At 41.5% G+C, this 19,887-nt stretch overlaps 1 protein-coding gene across 3 annotated transcripts in view; it reads right to left on the bottom strand.

Moving 5' to 3' along the window:
• FAM169A (family with sequence similarity 169 member A) overlaps positions 1 to 8,887 on the bottom strand; it is a 36,696-nt gene extending 27,809 nt beyond the window's left edge. Inside the window, exon 1 of one of the 3 annotated variants that reach the window (XM_015652267.3) lies at positions 8,714 to 8,887. Coding sequence is in view for 2 of the 3 variants with exons in the window: in XM_015652266.2 (XP_015507752.1) it covers positions 8,823 to 8,864 (42 nt within the window). In the remaining variant the exon portion in view is untranslated. The remainder of the gene's footprint in view (positions 1 to 8,713) is intronic. The other 2 variants (XM_015652266.2, XM_015652265.2) reach the window with 2 other exon arrangements.
• Between the last annotated feature and the right edge of the window lie 11,000 nt (positions 8,888 to 19,887).

Here is a 19,887-nt window from a genome sequence, read left to right as displayed (position 1 = left end):
AAACTCTATTAATTTAAATATGCAGTGTTACATACACTGACTGTAAGAAGAGAAAGACATTTTGGGAAAGAGGTGTTAAAATTTTAAACAATAGAGTGTTTATTAGAATTTCTTGAAAACTGTACCAGCTTGCAACAATAATACACTGATCTGCCACATTGAATAGACAACTGAAGTCCTTCCCACTCAAACTAGCTACTTAGAGGTAGGTTTCTTGGGGTTTAAATCACAAATCTGGGGGTTGGACAATAGGTCTTCAAACCATGATCCACACATTAGCATTAATGCATATTTCCCTGCAGTATAGCTTTTATTCACATTTTTTTAGAATATAGGCTAATAAATACAAGTTCTTGACAGCTCAGATAGATTTGCTCTGGTTTCTTTTTTTTTTTTCCCTTAAAAGGAAAAAATAAGATATTTTTGTTAGTTTGTTTGGTTTTGTTTAAAGTAACATAAACCCCAAACAACATCTAATCATACCCTGCAAAATCATAAATTGAAAGTTCTTAAGGCAATACATGGCAGTGCCTAGAAATTGCTGTCAACATCAAACAAGATGTCTGGATTAATATGCCAGCCACATTACCCGTAATCTGCTTGAAGCAGCTTATGCAACTCTGGTTTTCTATCAGACACACAAATCAAAGCTGTTGATTTGAATGCAAATAAACAAACAAAAACAAAAAATACTTCCCTTTCATCCATTAGCCATACAATATAACTTACATGTATAGCACACAATTATGAAATCTACATGTAGGATTCAATTCCGCCGCAAGAATTATGGTCAGAAGTTTTAAATGTTGGGTTTGAGCACCCTCTTATCAAATGAAACACAAACAAGGACAGAAAAAGGGAATAGTCCTCTACATTAAAAAAAAAGTATTTGCATCTGATTTCTTTAATTAGATGTGACACGCTAGTATTAGAAGACATGGAACTTCTCTCTCAAACCCACCTTAGGTAGGCAAGATTCTTACTCATATGCCCAATTAACCACCTGTGTAACACCACTGGCATTTGACTCAAGTGATTTAAATTAGATATTATATATAGGTAGCTTATTTAATCAACAACTAAGTTCTTAGGTAGACAAACTACTAACCTGTTATTTACATTTTTTTATAGTCTCACATTTTAATGAGATTATCATCTGGTTTTTTGAAGAGTACTTTCTTCAGTAGGGCGTTTTGGAAACTAATATGCACAGGTGTTTTCTACAATGAGAATATGCCAGAGATATACTAAGTTAGAGAGAGATCAAAGTTAGAGACTGATCAAAATGAACACAATTAATAAATTTGGAAAATTGGTTTTTCTTGAAGAAACCTTTCAAGCCTTCCCTTTCAACTACTCCAATTCAAGGTGACTATATCCATACATAAAATGAAAACATTCTAGTTGTGTTTGAAAATAATTAACATGTATAAGATAAAAAGATACAGCCAGGTGGGATTATTACTTCATGAATCTGCCTCTGACATATTTCCCATCTTTCCGCTTCTCAGCACTCACTCTTCCTTCTAATCTCCCACTTTCCCCTAACTTCACTACATGACAACCTGTTTAGGGGCTAGGGAGACACCAAACCCCACACAGATACCTCCAATGACCCACCTTTCCTCTCTGGTCACTACTCTTTCTCCTCTCCATGCCTTAGCAGTTTGAAGCAGTTGGTGCACAGTTCTCCAGCTCCATCCTCAGCACCCTCCAATTTTGTTCCTGCAGTTTAGGCCTTACACCATCTGCTCCTAAAGACCTTAATGACCTTCCTATAGCTCAGCACACAGCCCCCACACAGCCTCTCTTCACAGGTGGCTGATGGGCCACCTGGGACATACACAGCCACACTGCTCTTACCCCTGCTCATCCTCTATCATTTCCATAGGTTTACCTCCTGCTTCTCCAGGAATTTAACAAAGCACTATTCTGAAGCTTAATTTGCTGCTTGATATCAGAATATCATTTCTTACTCCCACTTGGCACCCACATTTCTTGGCAAGTTCTTCCATTTTCAAACCTTCATATCCTCCTCTAACATTATCCCACTGGTTTGCAAGGGCCATCTCATAAATACATCTAGTGACTTCAGAGATAAGAAAAAAAAGAAAGCTCTTTTTTTAATATACTTAGAAAAAAAAAATAAAAAGGAGAACAAAACCCACCGAATCTGAGTAGACAGCTGGTGGACTATCAAGCCTAACATAACTAATCTAACAGCACAGTAAGACTGCAATTGCAGTAACCCTATGTATGCATTTGCATCTATTTTTAAAATGCTTGGGTGCACTGTCCTATCCCCTATCCCCACAACTGGGGCGGACGTCAAAGCTGCGCAGATTAGATTAGCCAATCATAGGTATCTGTTAGCACAGTCTAAGGAGTTACTGCTCACCAGACAAAGAACAGTAACTCTCTCAACAGTTAAGCAGTATGCAGTATCCTTTTTTTTATTGGTTTAAATAATCTAGGTGGTTTTGCTGGTTTTGCCTGCTTTTTAATGTCTTTTGCAGCAGGAGACCTACAACAAGAAAAGAGCAAGTTACTAAGAAAGCAGCAACTGCCTTGGTTTTGTGGGTGATTCAAATAAAAATGTAGGAATTAACATGAGATGTTCCTGGACACAAGACTGCAAATAAACAAGGCTGCAACAAGAGATCCCTGTCAGCCAGCCATAAAGCTTCTTTGCAAACCAACAAGCAAATAGAATTTGGATGTTTCAGACTCTCACTGTATGGCCCTATGGCACATTTACTATAACCTGAGGATCAGAATTCTGAAAGCAGTAAGACAGTAAATATATTTGGAGCAGTGAGAATTTAAACCTCATCATAGATTAAAAATTCATATTTTTCCCAGAAATGGAATAGGCAGCAATGTCCAAATTCTTGATCCAATTCCAGTATCTTGAAGATACCACAGTTATCTTCAGAAGATGACAGATGGCTAAAAATACAGTGCTTAATATGAGCAATTCTGAATTTTACCTGCTGCTTCGACTCAGTGTCCCCACTGCAGGAAGTTGTTTCAGCTGCTTTGTACAACAAATGATAAACTACAAGACAATGAACTTCACAGGCCTACTCACAAAGTAGCTTGTGCGCTTAGCAAAACAGTGTGGGATCACTTCAAAAGATAATTTGCATTTTACCTTGCTTTTCTCAACGGAAAGGTAAGGTGAAAGACATATGTCAAGATTATCACACACATCAAAAGTATTGTTCAAAGGGTTTTAAATCACATGCTTGGGCCACAGACAGGATAAGGAGTCATTCCTGAGTCCCAGTCTGAGCCCAGTCACATTGTGAAGAGACATTACTAGTTACCATCCCAGGTGACAGAGACAATTCTCACAAGTACAGTAACAGCTGTAAGTGGCCCCATATGTCCATGCAAAACAGCACCATTACTTCCTCAGCTTTACCACAAAGGCCACAAAAACTGACTACCTCTGCCTAGCTCACAGTTGTAGTCAGCACTGCCTATGTTTATCTTGCTCATTCCATCTTCAGAAAGATAGAAAAAAGGCACATATGGACTTAAACTAGAAAATTAGAAGTAAAACCTATCCTCTGAAAATTAAGCAAGTAGCAAAATAATATGCAAACCTAGTATCAATATGATTAAAAAGCTAGGAAAGAGTCAGGCATCTTGTAAGTTGCCCCAGCATGTAGGAGAAAAATATAATGTAGGAAGATCTGGTTTTTGTTCGTGCAGAAATCCTGGTCCCATAACAAAGGAAGAATAAAACATCAAAAAGAATGTTTAATTGCTCAAAATCAGAATGAAGAATCTGTTCAGACTGACAGAATCAACTGACTTATGCCCCTCTTCCCCAAAATTAATCTCTTCTCCCCGGTGTTCATACTTTGTCATCCAAACCAATATTAAACAAAATTCTTAGCTGATTAATTCCTGAGCAGCTCTGCATTTGCAATTATTTTCCATAGCCTCATACTTGTGGATGGTTAATTTTTGTTTTTCACAATTGTCTGGGTATAGCCATTGCTAGTCTTGTTCAACCCATGACAGCCAGATTACAAAAACCCTCCCATTAATGTGCATCCACAAGGTCATCACTAAACATGTTGCTACAGGACTCGAGATTTGTGTCTGGAAATCTTAGCAAGAATGTCTCTAATAGCAGAAAGGAATTCACACACAACCCCCTCCCTGGTGCTATCTGTCCTCATCTCCATCAGCAGTCATCCTGACATTACAAGAATTTATGAGTTTCTGTCAGCACAGCACATTTCCCCTGCTTCTCACTGTAATTCATGTTCGTAAGACTCAAACTTCTAAGCTACATCTTCTAGTACCTAGACTATCTTATTACAGGTGTAGTTGAATTTTTGAAAAACCAATCAAACAAATTACTTTAAAAGTTTCAATAATTTGTCTTCTTTGGAAAAGCAGACATTGATTGATTGTTAATGGTGGGTTTTTCAAGGCAAGTAAGCTACTCATACTTCTGAACATACCACCTTATTGTACTTTCTTAAAAAGCAAACAAAAACCCCAACAAAAAAAAAGCCCCCAACAACAAAAAGAACTAGTATTAGTAGAACAAAGTATTAGCACTGCTGACTCATTATGCTAACCTTAAATCAGTGGTCAGCTTAAGACCAGTTGCCAGGAATCAGCTTATTACCTCCTGCTCCTTCAAAAAACCCTTTCTATAGCTTCAGCCTAAATGTTGACAACATAAACTCCCAGTAGTGACATAACAAAAGAAATAAGTTATTCCAACATTTTAAAATCCTATAAAGTTGTGTGTGCTGCACTGTAGTAACATTTACATTGCTATTGTTAAAATCCCCCACTGTTTAATCATTATCAACGACAAATTATTCAAATTCCCCAGTTATGCTTATTGCTGGCTAACTCTACAAGAGCTGTAAGAAGTATTATTCAAACTAGAAATATTTCTATTTGCAGAATTTGCTGCCTGCAAGAGAGCTAGATAGAAGACTGGTCTTCCAGCAACACACTTGCGAATTTAAGCATACTTCACATTCTTACACCTGGTGTTTTAGAAGCATGAAGCCAGTTAGGGTGAAGACAGCATTTCATACCGTTCGAAGTTCACCAATTCTCCGTGCTGGGGCACGGCTGGTGCAGCTGCAGCCTCACAGCCTCTGCCACACCAGAACTTCTGGACTGGGTGTATTCTTCTAGCACTGCCTCAGGGGCTACTGATTAGATGGACACCACACCTTTGTGTAACCATCTGATTATTCTTTATCTTCAGTAATCCATAGAATTAAAGAAACCTATTTAACCACAGTTATTTTGCATGTTTTGATGAAGCCTAGAAGAAAGGGTAACAGTGAATTCAATTTGTCCTGGTCCATAAACAATTTCTAATCATAAGCAGCAGCAAGAGATGTTGGCCCTGTGAATATAGGGGTCCTCTGCCCTACAGTATTCTGATATAAAATGTTATTGTGCACAAAACAAAGTGGAAGACGGAGAGACAATTCAGATTTGAAAACAAATAAAAAATCAAAATTACTTTGAATAGCTGTACAGCACACAGTTCAGTATACAAGTCAGAAAAATGGATTTTTTTAGATTTTCAATTCAGGGAATCATTTAGAACTTATAGACTTATCATTTAAAGTGTTAGTAGGTTTTCCAGTTTACTTTGAAAGCGAAGAAATATCTATGTTAGTCCTGACAATTCTCACTAATTTTACTGGGATTTTGGGAAAGGTTTGAAAGCTCATGACTCTTTTGGGACAGGATTCTTTTATATATTTTAGCAAGCTATTTAAAAGCTTCTCTGAATTCTCAGACTCACTGGAGAACACCAACTAAATTTATAATGATTAAATAAATACATGCTGTCACATCCCATTGTTCAGGAAAAAAATTCAGCAATAGCAGACAAAACTGCAAGAGTATCAGAGAATAGTTACAAAGATACTGCATATGCCATTTTGGTTATGTTTAAAACAATGCAGTAGAAGCAACACATTAGAGCAGGCTTTTCCACTCAGACTTGTTTAATCCACGCTGCAAAACCTGGAATCATGTGTTTGAGAGGAGGGTTGAATTCTGATTCAATTATTTCATTTTTAAAATCCATTTTTATTGTGAGAAAAAGTTTTTTTGTTTTTCAACAGGTTGCAAAATGATTACCCAGGAGACATTCATCAACAAAAAAAGCAGTTTCAAAGGGAAGTGCACACCTCTACCACTGCTGCCCCAAACATTCACAGACAAAAGGATGGCTGCAGCTTTCCGGAATGCACAGTTGATACAATATGATGAATAAACTACAACCTTGAGAGTCAGGAGTAAAGTATTTATCTGTGAGGAAACAAGAAGCTAGTATCTTGCAGGGGAAAATATTTAAGGAATGCTAATGTGAAAATAAGCCTACAGAGATATCGCTTTAGCTCTAATGTTACATATGTACTTGCAGTTCAGAAACATAATTGGCAGCACCTGTAAAGGATCACTACTACGTGATATTCATTAATTGGTAGAAAATAGGGATTGATACCAAGTCTTATCATATCTAAGAATGTAAAGCAATTGAAGGGCTCCTCTACTCTGATGAATTTCTCCAGCACCAGCAAATCCCATATTCATCTTTTAGAGATTTTTGCATCAAATATGAAAAAAAATATTTTTTGACACCATTAATAAGTGTCAGCCTTAACTCAGAAGTGAACTTCCTCCATCTTTCTCTGCCAAAGACTCTGCACTAGACTAGATATTCAAGTTCAACTGTTTAAAACAAATTGCGCTTATACAATGTGTGAATAAGAAGAGCTTAAAGATAATATTGAGTGGTATTACTTTTACAACACTAACAGCCATTAAAAAAATTAAAAAACCCACACACATAAACCTCCACCCTTTTGATTATTAAATCAAAGAGATGTTATATACGTCGATGTGCATACTGAAGAAATTAAGAGTATTTTCCAATCCATTCTGCAGAGTAATGCCCCTTTGTTAAGTGTCTAGTTATGTAACACTCCAAAAAGAGTTTTGGACCATGCATTGCTAGAGAGATATTGTAAAAGTACAGTAGAATCCTATCTTAATTACTCATCTTGTACATCAGGAAAGAAGACACTGTAAAACATTTGATTGCTCACAAAGAAAATGACAACAAACATCCAACTGGAGAAAGAGAAACAAGGAAAGGACTTAAAAACCTGCCTATATCAGCAGCTTAAAAAAGTGTTGATATTGAGATGCCATACCCATTGACATTAATAATACCTGAATTTGAACATTAATTGTATAAATCAATCTCTGCCCTAACACTTTCCACTATGAAACAGGTGATAAAATGTTTTTTTCACTAGCCATCGTTAAGACAAAAAGCAAGAAATTATTTGTTAAATCAAGCAGAGGTCAATTAAACAAGAAACACATCAGTGTGGTTGAGGAAACCGAAAGATGCACTTAAGTTTCTATAGAGTTTGATGGAGGAGGAACACCATGATCACTTTAATCTGCAGCAATCTTTTATAGGTCCTCCAGTGAGGCAGCACTGATTGTATTATAATGATCTCTCTGACGCAATACTTATTCCCCATACAAACTGGTGGGCTCTCTACTAGGCTGTGACCAATGGTGCAGCCCAATGCATAAAATGAGTAAGTGCACTTAGGCAGAACAGGAAAAGAGTTCCCTCCTCCTGCATGTATGTACACAAAAAAGCACGTATCAGCTAAACGGTGTCTCCGCACCGAAGGCTAGTGTTCTAAATTTCTGATTATTAATAACTGAAAATTCCACAGTTCAGAAGAGCTTAAAGAAAATTCTTTAATCGTTTCCTCTAAATAGAGCATTAATACATGTATTAAATTGGTGAGTTAATATATTTTGTTTTCCACTAATCCTAGTAAAACCTTTTGCTTTAGCTCTCCGTGCAATCCACTTTCTCAGGCTGCACTTAACACTCATAAGCAGGATAGCAGTGCTACGTCAATGGATATCTTCGGCAAGATGCTTCCCTATGTTTTAAGGGGAGTGAATCAACCCTACCTCAAAATAAAATTCCAAAATATTCAAACGTCACATGTAGGAAAACAGAAGAGTGTGTGTGCGTGTGCAGCTGTGTGTGTCCACATGTATTTGCACACGTACACACAGAGCCATCTTTGTGGGAGATAGCAACTGTAGCATTGCAATTACCGTTTTCGTACATACGAAGATGTGTATGGATGTATAACGGCTCCCACACGTGTGTGCGGCTATAATACGTAAATTCCAACGCTACAATAGAAGCCCCCACAAAAGATGGCAGGTCCTGGCCAACACTGACTGGCCTGAGCCAGAACTCACACTGAACTCGGCGAACCGCAAGGTCCGCAAAGGCCGGGGGGATGTCGAGCTCTGCCGAGGCTCCCCTCGTCCGCCGCGGGGGAGCCTGGCCTGTCCCACCGCCCACCGCCCACCGCCCGTGAGCTCGGCGCGGCCCTGCCCGCACCGCAGCGGTGGGCGGCGGGGTCGGGCACTGCCCCGGGGCGACAGTGCGGGGCCCACGGGGCGGCGGCCGCGACGCGGGTGGGGATGCGGGCGGACACCTGGCATCTGCGGGGGACGAGGGGCCGCGGGGCAGCGCCCGGCCCAGCCAGCCCACCCACCTCCCTCCGGGCTGCCCCCCGCGCCCCGCCCGGCCGGGCCTGTCTAGGCTGCGGGACGCCTCGGCAGGTTACCGCGACACCCCGCCGCGCCTCACCTCAGCCGGCCGGGCAGCCTGCCGCGGCGGCGCGGGGATAAACGGAGAAGGAGGCGGAGGCGGAGGCGGCCGGGCTCCCTGACAGCGTTCACGGCACACCCCCGCTCACCTCCTGCTTCGCCCGGTCCTGCTGCCCGGCGCCTGATATCATCTGCCCCGGCGGCCTCCCCGCCCCTCGCCGCTGACGCACTCCCGCTGATACGCCTGGAGCCGCCGCCGCTCGCCCCGCGCCGCCCGCCATGACGGCGGCGGGGACCCCGCATCGCCCCCCCGGCCTCGGCGGGGTGCGGTACCGCGCCACCGCCCCGCCACCACGGCGGGCAGCGCCACAGCTCTGCTATCCATCGCCGTGGCGGCAGCCCTGCTACCTGTGCCGTGGGCAGCCTCATGGGCAAGCGCGGTACCCACGCCATCGCTCATCACCGTTGGGCTGGGGGCACTTGTGCTGTGGCCCTGGCATACAGAGGGAGCCCGGAGCTGCCTTAGAGTTCTGTTGTAGTCGCAAGGATGAGGGACCAATGCCACACATCGTCTCCTAGTGCTGTACTCCACCAAAAAGCTAGGGGTGAAATACACCCTTTGCAAGAAAAGTGGCCTTGCAGACCCGGGTGGTAAGGATTGCTTCCCCATTTCCAACAGCTGTCACCATGGACTGACCTGAGGCCTCACCGCTGCTCTTGTTACCAAATTGGGGTGCTGACTGAACTCAGTTACTGGCAGAAGCCTGTTTTCCAAACAGAAACATTGATCCCTATTCCCCAGCACTGACCACCACTGGCCACAGTGTCCGAATATCCACCCCTGAGAAGATGCGTATGCCAGGAAGCTGAAGAACACCAAAATCAAACCAAGATGTTTGTGAGCACTTGCCCTTGACTCTGGCTGTAAAATGTACCCTTGTTTTGTAGGTATGATGCTTTGTTCTGAGAATGGGAAGTAGTAGATGCACATCTGTGTTAACATCCGTGGGACAAAGGAGGCTGGGCTTAAATTGAAGTCACTGCCCAATGTGAGGGACAGCTGCTATTTCAAGGGCTTCTAGTTGTTATATGCCAAAGACATCTCTATCACTCCAGGAACCAGAGGAGCAGGTCTTCAGTGTACTTATAATGATTATATGCATGTCCAAATGCATCAGGTTTGTCTAGCAGGGCTTTGGTCATGGGGAAGCTACAGGAGTGAGCTCTCTGAGAAGCTGACAGGAACTTTCCCTGTGTCTGACAGAGCCTATGCCAGATGACTCCAAGAGGGACCCGCCACTGGCCAGAGCTGAGCCCATTAGTGATTATGGTAGCACCTCTGGGGTCATATTTTTGAGAAGGGAGGAAACAACCTGCACACCTTCAGCCCAAGAGATGAGTAAAAACATGAGAGAAGAAGACATAAAGCTATTAGCATCCAAAAGAAGGCAGCTAAGATGGTGAAGGGCCTTTAGGGGAAGCCTTATTAAGAGCACTTGACGTCACTTGCTCTGTTCAGCCTGGAGAAGAAGATACTGAAGGGAGAGTTGCATTCGCAGTTACAACTTTCTCATGAGGGGAAGAGGAGGGGCAAGCACTGCTCTCTTCTCTGTGGTGAAGAGTGGTGGGACCCAAGGGAACGGCCTGGAGTTGTGTCAGAGAAGAATTTAGGTTGGATATTAGAAACAGGTTCTTCACACAGGGTTGGTTGGGCACTGGAAGAGGCTCCCCCAGGGCAGTGGTCATAGCATGAAACTGACAGAGTTCAAGAAGCATTTGGACAACGCTCTCAGGTACATGGTGTGATTCTTGGGGATGGTCCTGTGCAGGGCCAGGAGCTGGACTTGATGGCCCTTTTTGGGCCCCTTCCAACTTGGCATATTTCGTGATTCTGTGAGAAACAGCTCTGCAGACACTGAAGACAGTGAAGAAGGAGGTGAAGGAAGTGCCACAGGCACCAGAGGAAATGTTCCCCTGCCACCTGTGGTGAAGACCTACAGGGGCTGTGCCCCTGCAGCCCATTGTGGAACATGACATCCACTTAAAGCCTGTGGCAGATCTCACTCACATTGGAGCAGGTGGATGCCCAAAGGAGGCCTGTGACCCCACATGAAACCCATATTAGAGCTTCTGTCACGACCTGTGGACCTGTGGAAAGACTAGCCCATGCTAGAGAAAGTTTTCTGCCAGGACTTGTAATCCCAGGGACAACTCATCCGGAGGCAGTCTGCTTCTGGAGGACTGTGCTCCTTGAGAGGAACCCACACTGGAGCAGTTTGTGAAGAACAGTGCCCCACGGGAAGGGCTTATATTGGAGAACAGAGAGGATTGTTTTCCTTAAGAGGGACCCCATTCTGGAACAGGGGAAAAATATGAGGAGTCCTTCTCCTGAGGACACAGCAGTAGAGATAGCATACTATGAACTGACCAGAGCCTCCATTCCCTGTCACCCTGTGCTGCTTGGGTGGAGGAGGCAGGGAAAATCAGGAGCGAAGTTGAGCCTGGGAAGAAGAAAAGGGTTGTGGCCAAAGTGCTCCTAAGATTTGGGGTTATGTCTCATTATCCTACTCTGTCTGGATGGGTAAGAAATTGTATTTAATTTTCCCCAAATTGAATCTGTTCTGCCCATAGCAGTAATAGGTGAGTGATTTCTCCCTGCCCTTATGGCAACTCAGAGGCTCTTTGCTATACTTTTTCCTCCCCTATCCAGCTGAGAAGGGGAGAGACAGAGCAGCTTTGGTGGGCACCTGGCATCCAGGCATGGTCAATTCATCACACTAAAATAATATAACTTTGCTGAAACAGATTAAAAGTCAGGGGCTGGGAGGAAGCATCAACAGAACTTTTTTTTGAATGAGTGGTCATCTTAAAACTCCATTTATCATAAGCTTTGACAAAGTTCTCTTGGCTGGAGAAAAAGGGTCAATGTTTATGCTCTCCTAATTTTTTCTCCTAGTTAGAGTAATACTGATGATATTTTACACTTGCATTTCAAAGAAAAAACTTTTTTTAGTGCAGTGTTATGTAGTGAAATTTGTAGTGAAAATTGTTTTGCAATAAATAATATGCAAAATAAAATATACTTAAAGCAGTAAGGTTACAAACTAAACCTGGCAGGAAATTCCTAAAATAAATACCTCTGTTTCCTGTATTTTTTGCTAGGAAGGAAATGAAGGAAAGAACCTAGTAATTGGTGGTAGTTTTTTCTACCCATATTGTTGCTAACAATTTAATGGAAGAACCAAGAACCTTTGGCTTTTTTTGTGAAAAACTTTTTTGGCCATGGTCTCTTTTAAAGGAGATAAACAGACTTGGACATGCACAATTTAATAAAAGTATTTACCTTCTTGGGTAAAAGTATTAACCTTGCTTGGGATATGGACATGCTATTAAAATCCTCTCATAAAACCTTTCAGGAGAGGAAATAAAAAGAAGAATAATAAATTCATGCGGAAATCCTCCAATAAATTACTGCCTTTGCAGGTCACCTCCAATATTGCTTAGAAACAGATTTGCATATAAATTTGTTTTTAAATTATTGCTATTTCTATCAGGCTCTTATATCTGGAAGAATCTTTATGCAAACCCCACAAATAAATATGTATTTTCTAATGTGAGCATTACAGAGATCTTGACAAAAGATTCTTAGTTAAGACTAGTGCTTTTTCTGGTAATTATATTAATCTCACTGTGAGTTTGTGCATCCACTTCTTCTCTTCTCTATCATGCTAATGTTGAAAAATTTCATAATCAATATTCAACCTTACTATTACAAGTACCCACACTAATAACATTAAGTGCATGCAGTGGGAGACCTTATAGACTACAGTACATAGTGCTAGGATGATCAATGTGCAATAGATCACACACACCCACACATTCCCATCTGCCACAAGGAGACTTTAGTCCTCTTTCAACATTTTGAATTGCCATGGTAATTTTTACCTGAAGGACCATGATACAATACACCATGATGTTTGTGGTAGTATATAGAAGAGGCTGATGCTCCCACAACTAAATACTTTTGTCAAACCTTTGCATTAAAGAGAGAATGTAGATGTGGAAGGTCTAACATGCTACCCTGTATTTTCACATCTTCTGTGTCTAGTGTCTTAGCACAATTGATACCTTCCAAGAAATGTCAGACTGGAAGAAACCCCAATAAACTGTCTGGCACATCTCACTGTCAGATGCTTTTCTAGGCTGGCTTTTCTTAAATCTCTAGTGAGAAAGATATCTGCAGCTTGCCTAGGGAGACTTCCAGATTTAAGGTTTTTCCAGTAACAGCAACTAAAAGGAAAGGTAGCAATTTCTAATTGTGCCATAGTCATTCATAGCATATGCTAAATGGCAAGCACACTGTTTAGCATGCTCAATACAAACATGTCAATGTAGCTACAAGTCATGCGTCTGAACATGCATTCAGCATAACTCCTGTGAACTTGTACACCAAACATTCATTCAAGTGATAGAGGTGCTTGGATACACAGAATCATAGAATTGTTTGGGTTGGAAAGGAACTTTAAAGATCATCTAGTTCAACTTCCCCTGCTTTGGGCAGGGACATCTTCCACTAGACCAGATTGACCAGAGCTCTGTCTGCCTTGACCTTGAGCATTTTGAAGATGGGGCATGCATAATTTCCCTGGGCAACCAGGTCCAGCATCTCACTACCCTCAAAAAAATTACCAGTAGGCATTACAGCTAATGATCACGAGACTTCTCAATAGAGGAAATCAAGATTTTAACATGCAAAATACTGGGTCCGGCAAGAATTGTTGGCAGTTAATGCTGGGTGGCTCTGATGTCTATATTCTTGCTGAAGGGCACAAGTAGGGCTAGCAGGATTTGGCAGCCAAGGAGTTAATTCTTTATTGCTAATGACTCTGGAGTGCCTAACCTGTATGAAAAAAGGGACAATGCTGCTCTTGGCAAGATTTAGGTAACAGACCAAAGCATAACAAAACAAGCATACAAAGTATGCAAAATCACAGCTACTGACCACTTCATTGTTTTTCTTTCCTTTCATCCTCAGAAAAAGGTAATCTTAGGGATATTATTAAATTTTGTGTAAAGAAAGGAAGATTTAAAGAAAAAGACATGTATCTGGAACTTCCTTTTACTGACAAGTTATTTGAGAGCACATCACGCAGCTATGCCAGGTCCAGCTACCTTCCTTTCTCTTCTTTAACCTCACCCACCACCCTCCACAGCAAGAACAAATGCAGCCTTGGCATCCTTTGCACAGGTTCGTTCACTCCAGAAGGAGTGATGTTACCTCATCTTTATTAGTGATGTATTTCCTTCCATGTGATTTATTAGCAAAAGTCTGTATGGTCCACTGTGGCAGGTTGATCTTGGCTGCTGTCACATTCTCACCAAGCCACTCTAACACTACTTCTTCTCATCTGTACAGGAAAAAGAGAATATAATGAAAGACTCATGGGTTGAGATAAGGACAGAGAGGGATCACTCACCAATCAAAGGACAAACAGGCTCAACTCAGGGTATTTAATTTAGTTTATTGCCAAGCAAATCAGAGTTGAATAATGAGAAATAAGAACAAATCTTAAAAACACATTTCCCCTTCCCCTCCCTTTTTCCCACACTCAACTTCACTCACAATTTCTCTACCCTCTCTCCCAGAGTCACACAGGGGAACGTGGAACGGGAGCTGCAGTCAGATTATCACGCATTGTCTCTGATGCTCCTTCCTCCTCCCATTCTGCCTCTGCTCCAACATGGAGTCTCACACTTGGGAGAACAGTCCTCCACAAATTTCTCTGCTGTCAGTCCTTCCCATGAACTGCTTCAGCATGTTCTGTTCTGTAGGCTGATGGTCTACAAGTGCTCTGCCTGAGACCTGCATGGGCTACCCATGGAGATAGCCCACCTCACCATTGTCTTCATCACAGGTTGCAGGGGAATCTCAGCTCCAACATGTGAAGCATCTCCGCCCCCTGCTTCTTCACTGTCCTCAGTGTCTGCAGAGCCTCTGACATTTTCTCACTCCTCTCTCATAGATGCTGTTACTCTTTGTTAAATACATTATCACAGAGGCACTGTGATCATAGTTAAACACCACTGATGTTTAGCTCATCTCTCTTCTTACATTCCTGTAGTAAGGCTAGAATCATCTCCCTTTCTGGTCAGCTTATTTCATACATGAAAGGATATTTATGTTGCTTTGGAAGTTTCATTATCCAATGCAAGCAATAGAAATAACAGTACCTCAGTTAGCACTTCTTTTCAATTTCCAGTTTTGTAGTCTGAAATCTCCCTCTTCCCCTCCAAGTGCTATAGGAGTTTTGCTTTCCCAGTCTGACTTTATTTTGCCTAGCCCCTATTCTCTCAAAGACTCCGTATTCTTCTTTCTGGTCTGAGAACGTTTTTGAGTGATTATAACAAGTTTTACCAGGAGGTGAAATTTTTGGAGCATTTTTTAACTATTTCATAAATTTTGCCTGCATCTTCCATTTTTTGATAAAAGCTTCTTATTCCCCAAGTACTGAATGGGCATTAATAGGTGAACCAAAGGTTCACTAAATGAACCAAATATAAAGCTTTCTCCTGTAAAAAAAGTGTAAAGGTGAGAATAAAATCCAGACAGTTCTTCCTTACCTTGTGTTGTGGAATCACTTGATATATATGGAGGTCTTCAACCTCACACAATTGGAACCACATTGTAAATCACCAACAGCGACTGCCTCCTGCACCATGTTGATGTTGCAGTCAGATGTGTGGCTCCCCCACAGGCAAACAATTAATGTGCATACGGTGTGAAGGCCTTTAACCAGGTCAGTTCTTTTATTCATAGCAAGAGGGCATTAATAATGCAACGACCTGTGACTGTTTTGAAATAGGCCACGTGGAATTGCCAGTGTAGAAAGTTCTCTAGGGGAGATCTGTCATAGAGCAATCCAAGAGAAGATGCTTCACAAAGCCTTTAAAATCTCTTCACCATTCTAAGACAAATCAAATTTTTTTTACTCAAACATGTAGGTTCATTATTTTTTCTTCACCCTCCACATCTTCCAGTTAGGACTGCCTGCAGTCAACAGCCTGGCTTCTGCAGGATGTATATGCCCTACTCCCTGACTCTCCCAGTACAAAAGTTTTATTATGCACCTAATTTGAAACCTGGCCTTGTGGCCCCTGCCCTCTTGCTGGCCCCATGACTTACAGCTGCTTCTGGCTGCAAGGCTTACAGCCCCTCACAGCTTTCCTAGTGTGAAATGAAATACAGCAGCAGTCCCATCTGTTCTGTGCAGGAGAAAGTCAACAAGTCATTCAGTAGTCACAGTGCTTGGGAGAGACCCTCAGCAGGGCACACATGGGAAGAATGAGGGAAAAGACACAAAATGAAAATATTGCAGTTAAAGCAAGCTGAAAAATTTTGATCTAATTTGCAATATACAATTTAAATGGTGAAGAGCAGAACAAGTTAACTTAAGCAAGATCAACCTATCTCAATATATAGTGACAAATTTGGATTAGCTCAGAGGGTTAGGGCAGGGTGTTAATAACACCAAGGTTCAATCCCTATATGGGCCATTCCTCTAAGACCTGGAATTGACGATCCTTGTGGGCACCTTCCAACTCAGCATAGTCTGTGACTCTATGAAAGGAGCAAATTGGTCTAAAAAATTCTTCATGTGTATTTAAATAATATATAATAACTACCTATGACAACACCTTTACCCAGGTTTGAATAAGGTGACTGTAAATGTGTTACCCTTTTTATAAAAAGAAAACCAAAAACCAAACTACTGTGCTGTTACCCTAACTTCTGGCAGAAATACATACACTTTCCTTGCACTTCAATAATTTTTTCATAAATACCAAAGCAGTTCTCCATGGCTCCCTTCAAATCCTTTCTTAATGCATATTTTTGTTTGTGGTAGCTGCAAACCCCTGATAGAAGACAGGTAGAGATAGACAATTCCTAGGTTTGGCCACTCCTTGTCAGACCGGTCACTGTTGTGTCCCTGTTGCCTCATGCTTCTTCTGTCAGCCCATAAACAGCCATATTTCCTTCCCTACCAAACCCTGCCAATTATTTAAACAGAAACATCCTTCTGGTCATAGATAAGATTCACTTAAGACAGTATTAACATTTTATGGTAGAGAAGAAAAGAAGGATGGCCTTTGCCCTAAAACACCACACAGTTTACCACAGACAAATGGTAACCCTGAAGCCAGGACTTATCCTGCAGCTTCAATACAACCAGAAGAACTGTAGGTTGCTGTGCATGTGACAGGAATGTGGCTTACGTTGTGTTTTTGAAGATTAAAATGGCTCATTACCTCATCTTTTCACTAACTTAGTATGCTTTTTTTAAACATGGATAAGTTTGTGTGTAGGTTTGTGAAAAGTTTTAAAATAATATTGAAGAATAACTAAATAAAAGGCAGTTTCTATTGTTATACTTAATTTTACCATACAGAAGTAAGCATTGTGCTGCCGAAGTCCACAGCGTGGGAAAAAATGAAAACAATTGCTCTAACTTAGCATACTTTTAATATCAAAGAGCTGGAAAAGAGAAAACTCTTTGTTTCACCCTCAGGTTATCTATGTATATTTATTACTACAAAACACAAATTTGCTTACTTCTTAGAACTTCAGTGACCTTACCTACTTTGTCAGAAAAAAAATACATTATAGCTTTTTACTCCCCAGATTCACAGCAAAAATTGCTTTTAAAATTTCCTTGCAGCTCTCCCTGTGCACCACATTTCTATACATTGATTCCCCCATTGCAGAGGGTATGGAAGTTCATCCTGATGCACAGGATAACGGAGACGTAGACTCTCACCTCTGTGTGGCTGTGCACACAATCTCACACTGCAGAGCGACTGTCTATGTGAGAAGAAACAGCACCTGCTGTGTGTTTCTGAAGTGAATGAATGCAAATTTCAAGTCTTAGTTCTTGCAGTCACTATCAACTAGCATTCTGTGTGAGGAAAAGGGATGCTTCAGACTCAGGTGTCCTGTGGAGTTTCCTGAGAAGCAGTCTTCACAGATAGGTAGGACCTATGAGATCTCTAGTCTTGAAGGTGACACTTGCAGTTTCAAATGTACTTTCATGTTCCTTTTGCTTCAAATTACACACACCCTTCAACATTTCCAAACACAAACCGGAGATCTTCATCCTGAAAAATCAAGAGGATAAGCAAACGTAAAATGAAATGAAACTGTTGGCTAAGTGACTCTGATCTTGTCTTACCTTAAAATGCTACAATACCTGTAACTTTAATTCAGGTCTTTATTTTTAAAGGATAAACACTTAAGAAAGTTTGAATAGAACCTTATTACCTGGGAGAAGGCAGATATCAACACTTGCCAAAGAAAACGTTTCAGATTTCTGAGAAGAGTGATCTGCAAGAACTGCTCTTCTTTGAAGCAATTGTGATCAGGAGCCCTTAACCTCAATTTGTCTGCCAGCAAAGGAATGAAAGATTTTTCCTTAAAACAAGTATCATCTTTTGTGATACCTGTTCTGTCAACCTTAATAAAAAACAAAACAAAACAAAACAAAACAAACCACCAAAACCAAACAAAGCCAAAAAAAATCCAAAACCCAACTTCCTTCTCAATTACTAGAAGCAAGTATAGGTTTACTACCTGTGTTTAGCATTTTGTTTGTTCAGAATGAATACTGTTAAATTGAATACTTGTGTATGTTCCTGCAGGACCAGGAGCTATATTTGTTTTCATTTTTGATGTTATACTCTTTATATAAATGACAGAATGACAGCTGCATTGTCCAGGTAGAAAAGTAATGATTTCTTGTTTTGCTTTGTTTGTACACACAGCTCTTGTTTGCCTATTAAATTGTCTTTACTTACATCTGTAAGTTTTCTCACTTATACCCTTCTGGTTCTCTTGCATCAGAAGGAGCGGAGGAGGAAGGTGGCATGTGAGTGAGTGGCTGTGTCAGGCTTATCTGCCTGCTGCAGATAAACCATAAACCATGATAGAGATACTGGGAAGAGCATTTGGGGACTATTTAAGACTTAATTAGGGTTGGTTAGGGGAGAAAGCAAGAGACCAAGATGTTTTGGGGAGGAACAAGTATGAGAAATAGAAGGATAAGAGGATAAAAGGGATAGTAACAGTTGCACATGTTCATTTCTGCTCTACTTCCTCCTCTGGCCTTGCCATGTGCCTGGTCACCACACTTAGGTGGTGTTGTCATCCCACTAAAATCCATTCCAAAGCAATTTCCTGGGTGAAGGACTGTCTGTTCTGTATGCACATGTGGGTGTCTGAGTGCCAGCTGCACCAATGAACGTGCACTGTTCCTTTCTCTGACTCATCGGGATAGAGGAGGGACCAGATGTCGCAGAAGTCCATCCATCCACGGTGCCAGGGACTGGCATGGGTGCAGGTGTGCAAGCTGGCTACTGGAGACACTGGGAGTCCAGGCCAGAAAGTAAGGGTTGGGTTTAACTGAAAGACCTGTTTCTATCTGTATGTGAGTGCGTGTGTGTGTGCCTGTGTGACACAGCTGGAGACGAGGATCCAGGTGACACTTACCTGGGGAGCCATAGTGTGCTTATGACCACGAGCAAAGCTGCAGGCACTGGGAGCATGTGTGCAGAGGTGCCAGTTACCATGTAAACTAAGGATCCAGGACCACCTGGGGATGGTTTTAGTTGCTGGAGCAATCCCTATTTTGTTTAAACATATAGATATGTTTCCCATCAATTGGCCTTCATCCTGATGAGCCAGAGAAGGCCACAGTACAAGGGCATTGGTGCAGTTTGTGTGAGTGGTGCATTTTTGCATCTGACTCCATCAATGTGGCCAGCTATGTGCATATACCAGCCATGTTTTGTGTTGTATATGAGTATCTGAGTGTGTAGTCCTGGATTTGTCTGGCAGTGTGGAGCTTCACTGGCTCTCCCTCTGTTGGACTACCTGAGGCACCCTCTTCATCACAAGGTTTTGATGTCAATTGCATTGCAAAGAGGTTTTTACTTGTTTTCTAACAAAAGGCTCAAATTGGAGAGAGAGATTTTGGATTCTTGTTTCAAATTAGAAGAACGAGAACCCCAAATACAGAATATTTAATGGAGAAAAATAATTCCTCACCCCTTGCATTTCTGGGAGTCACTGGCAGTTCCAGAATGGGTAAAAAAATTACTAGAATGAAACTTTTGCATTAGTATATACTTGTTAAGCTGTATTTGAAATAAAAAACAAAGAAT

This window comes from Parus major, chromosome Z (genome assembly GCF_001522545.3).
Source record: "Parus major isolate Abel chromosome Z, Parus_major1.1, whole genome shotgun sequence".
In the NCBI taxonomy this organism is placed as follows: Eukaryota; Metazoa; Chordata; class Aves; order Passeriformes; family Paridae; genus Parus; species Parus major.
The sequence above is the reverse complement of the archived record's forward strand: the minus strand, read 5'-3'. Positions and strand labels throughout refer to the sequence as shown.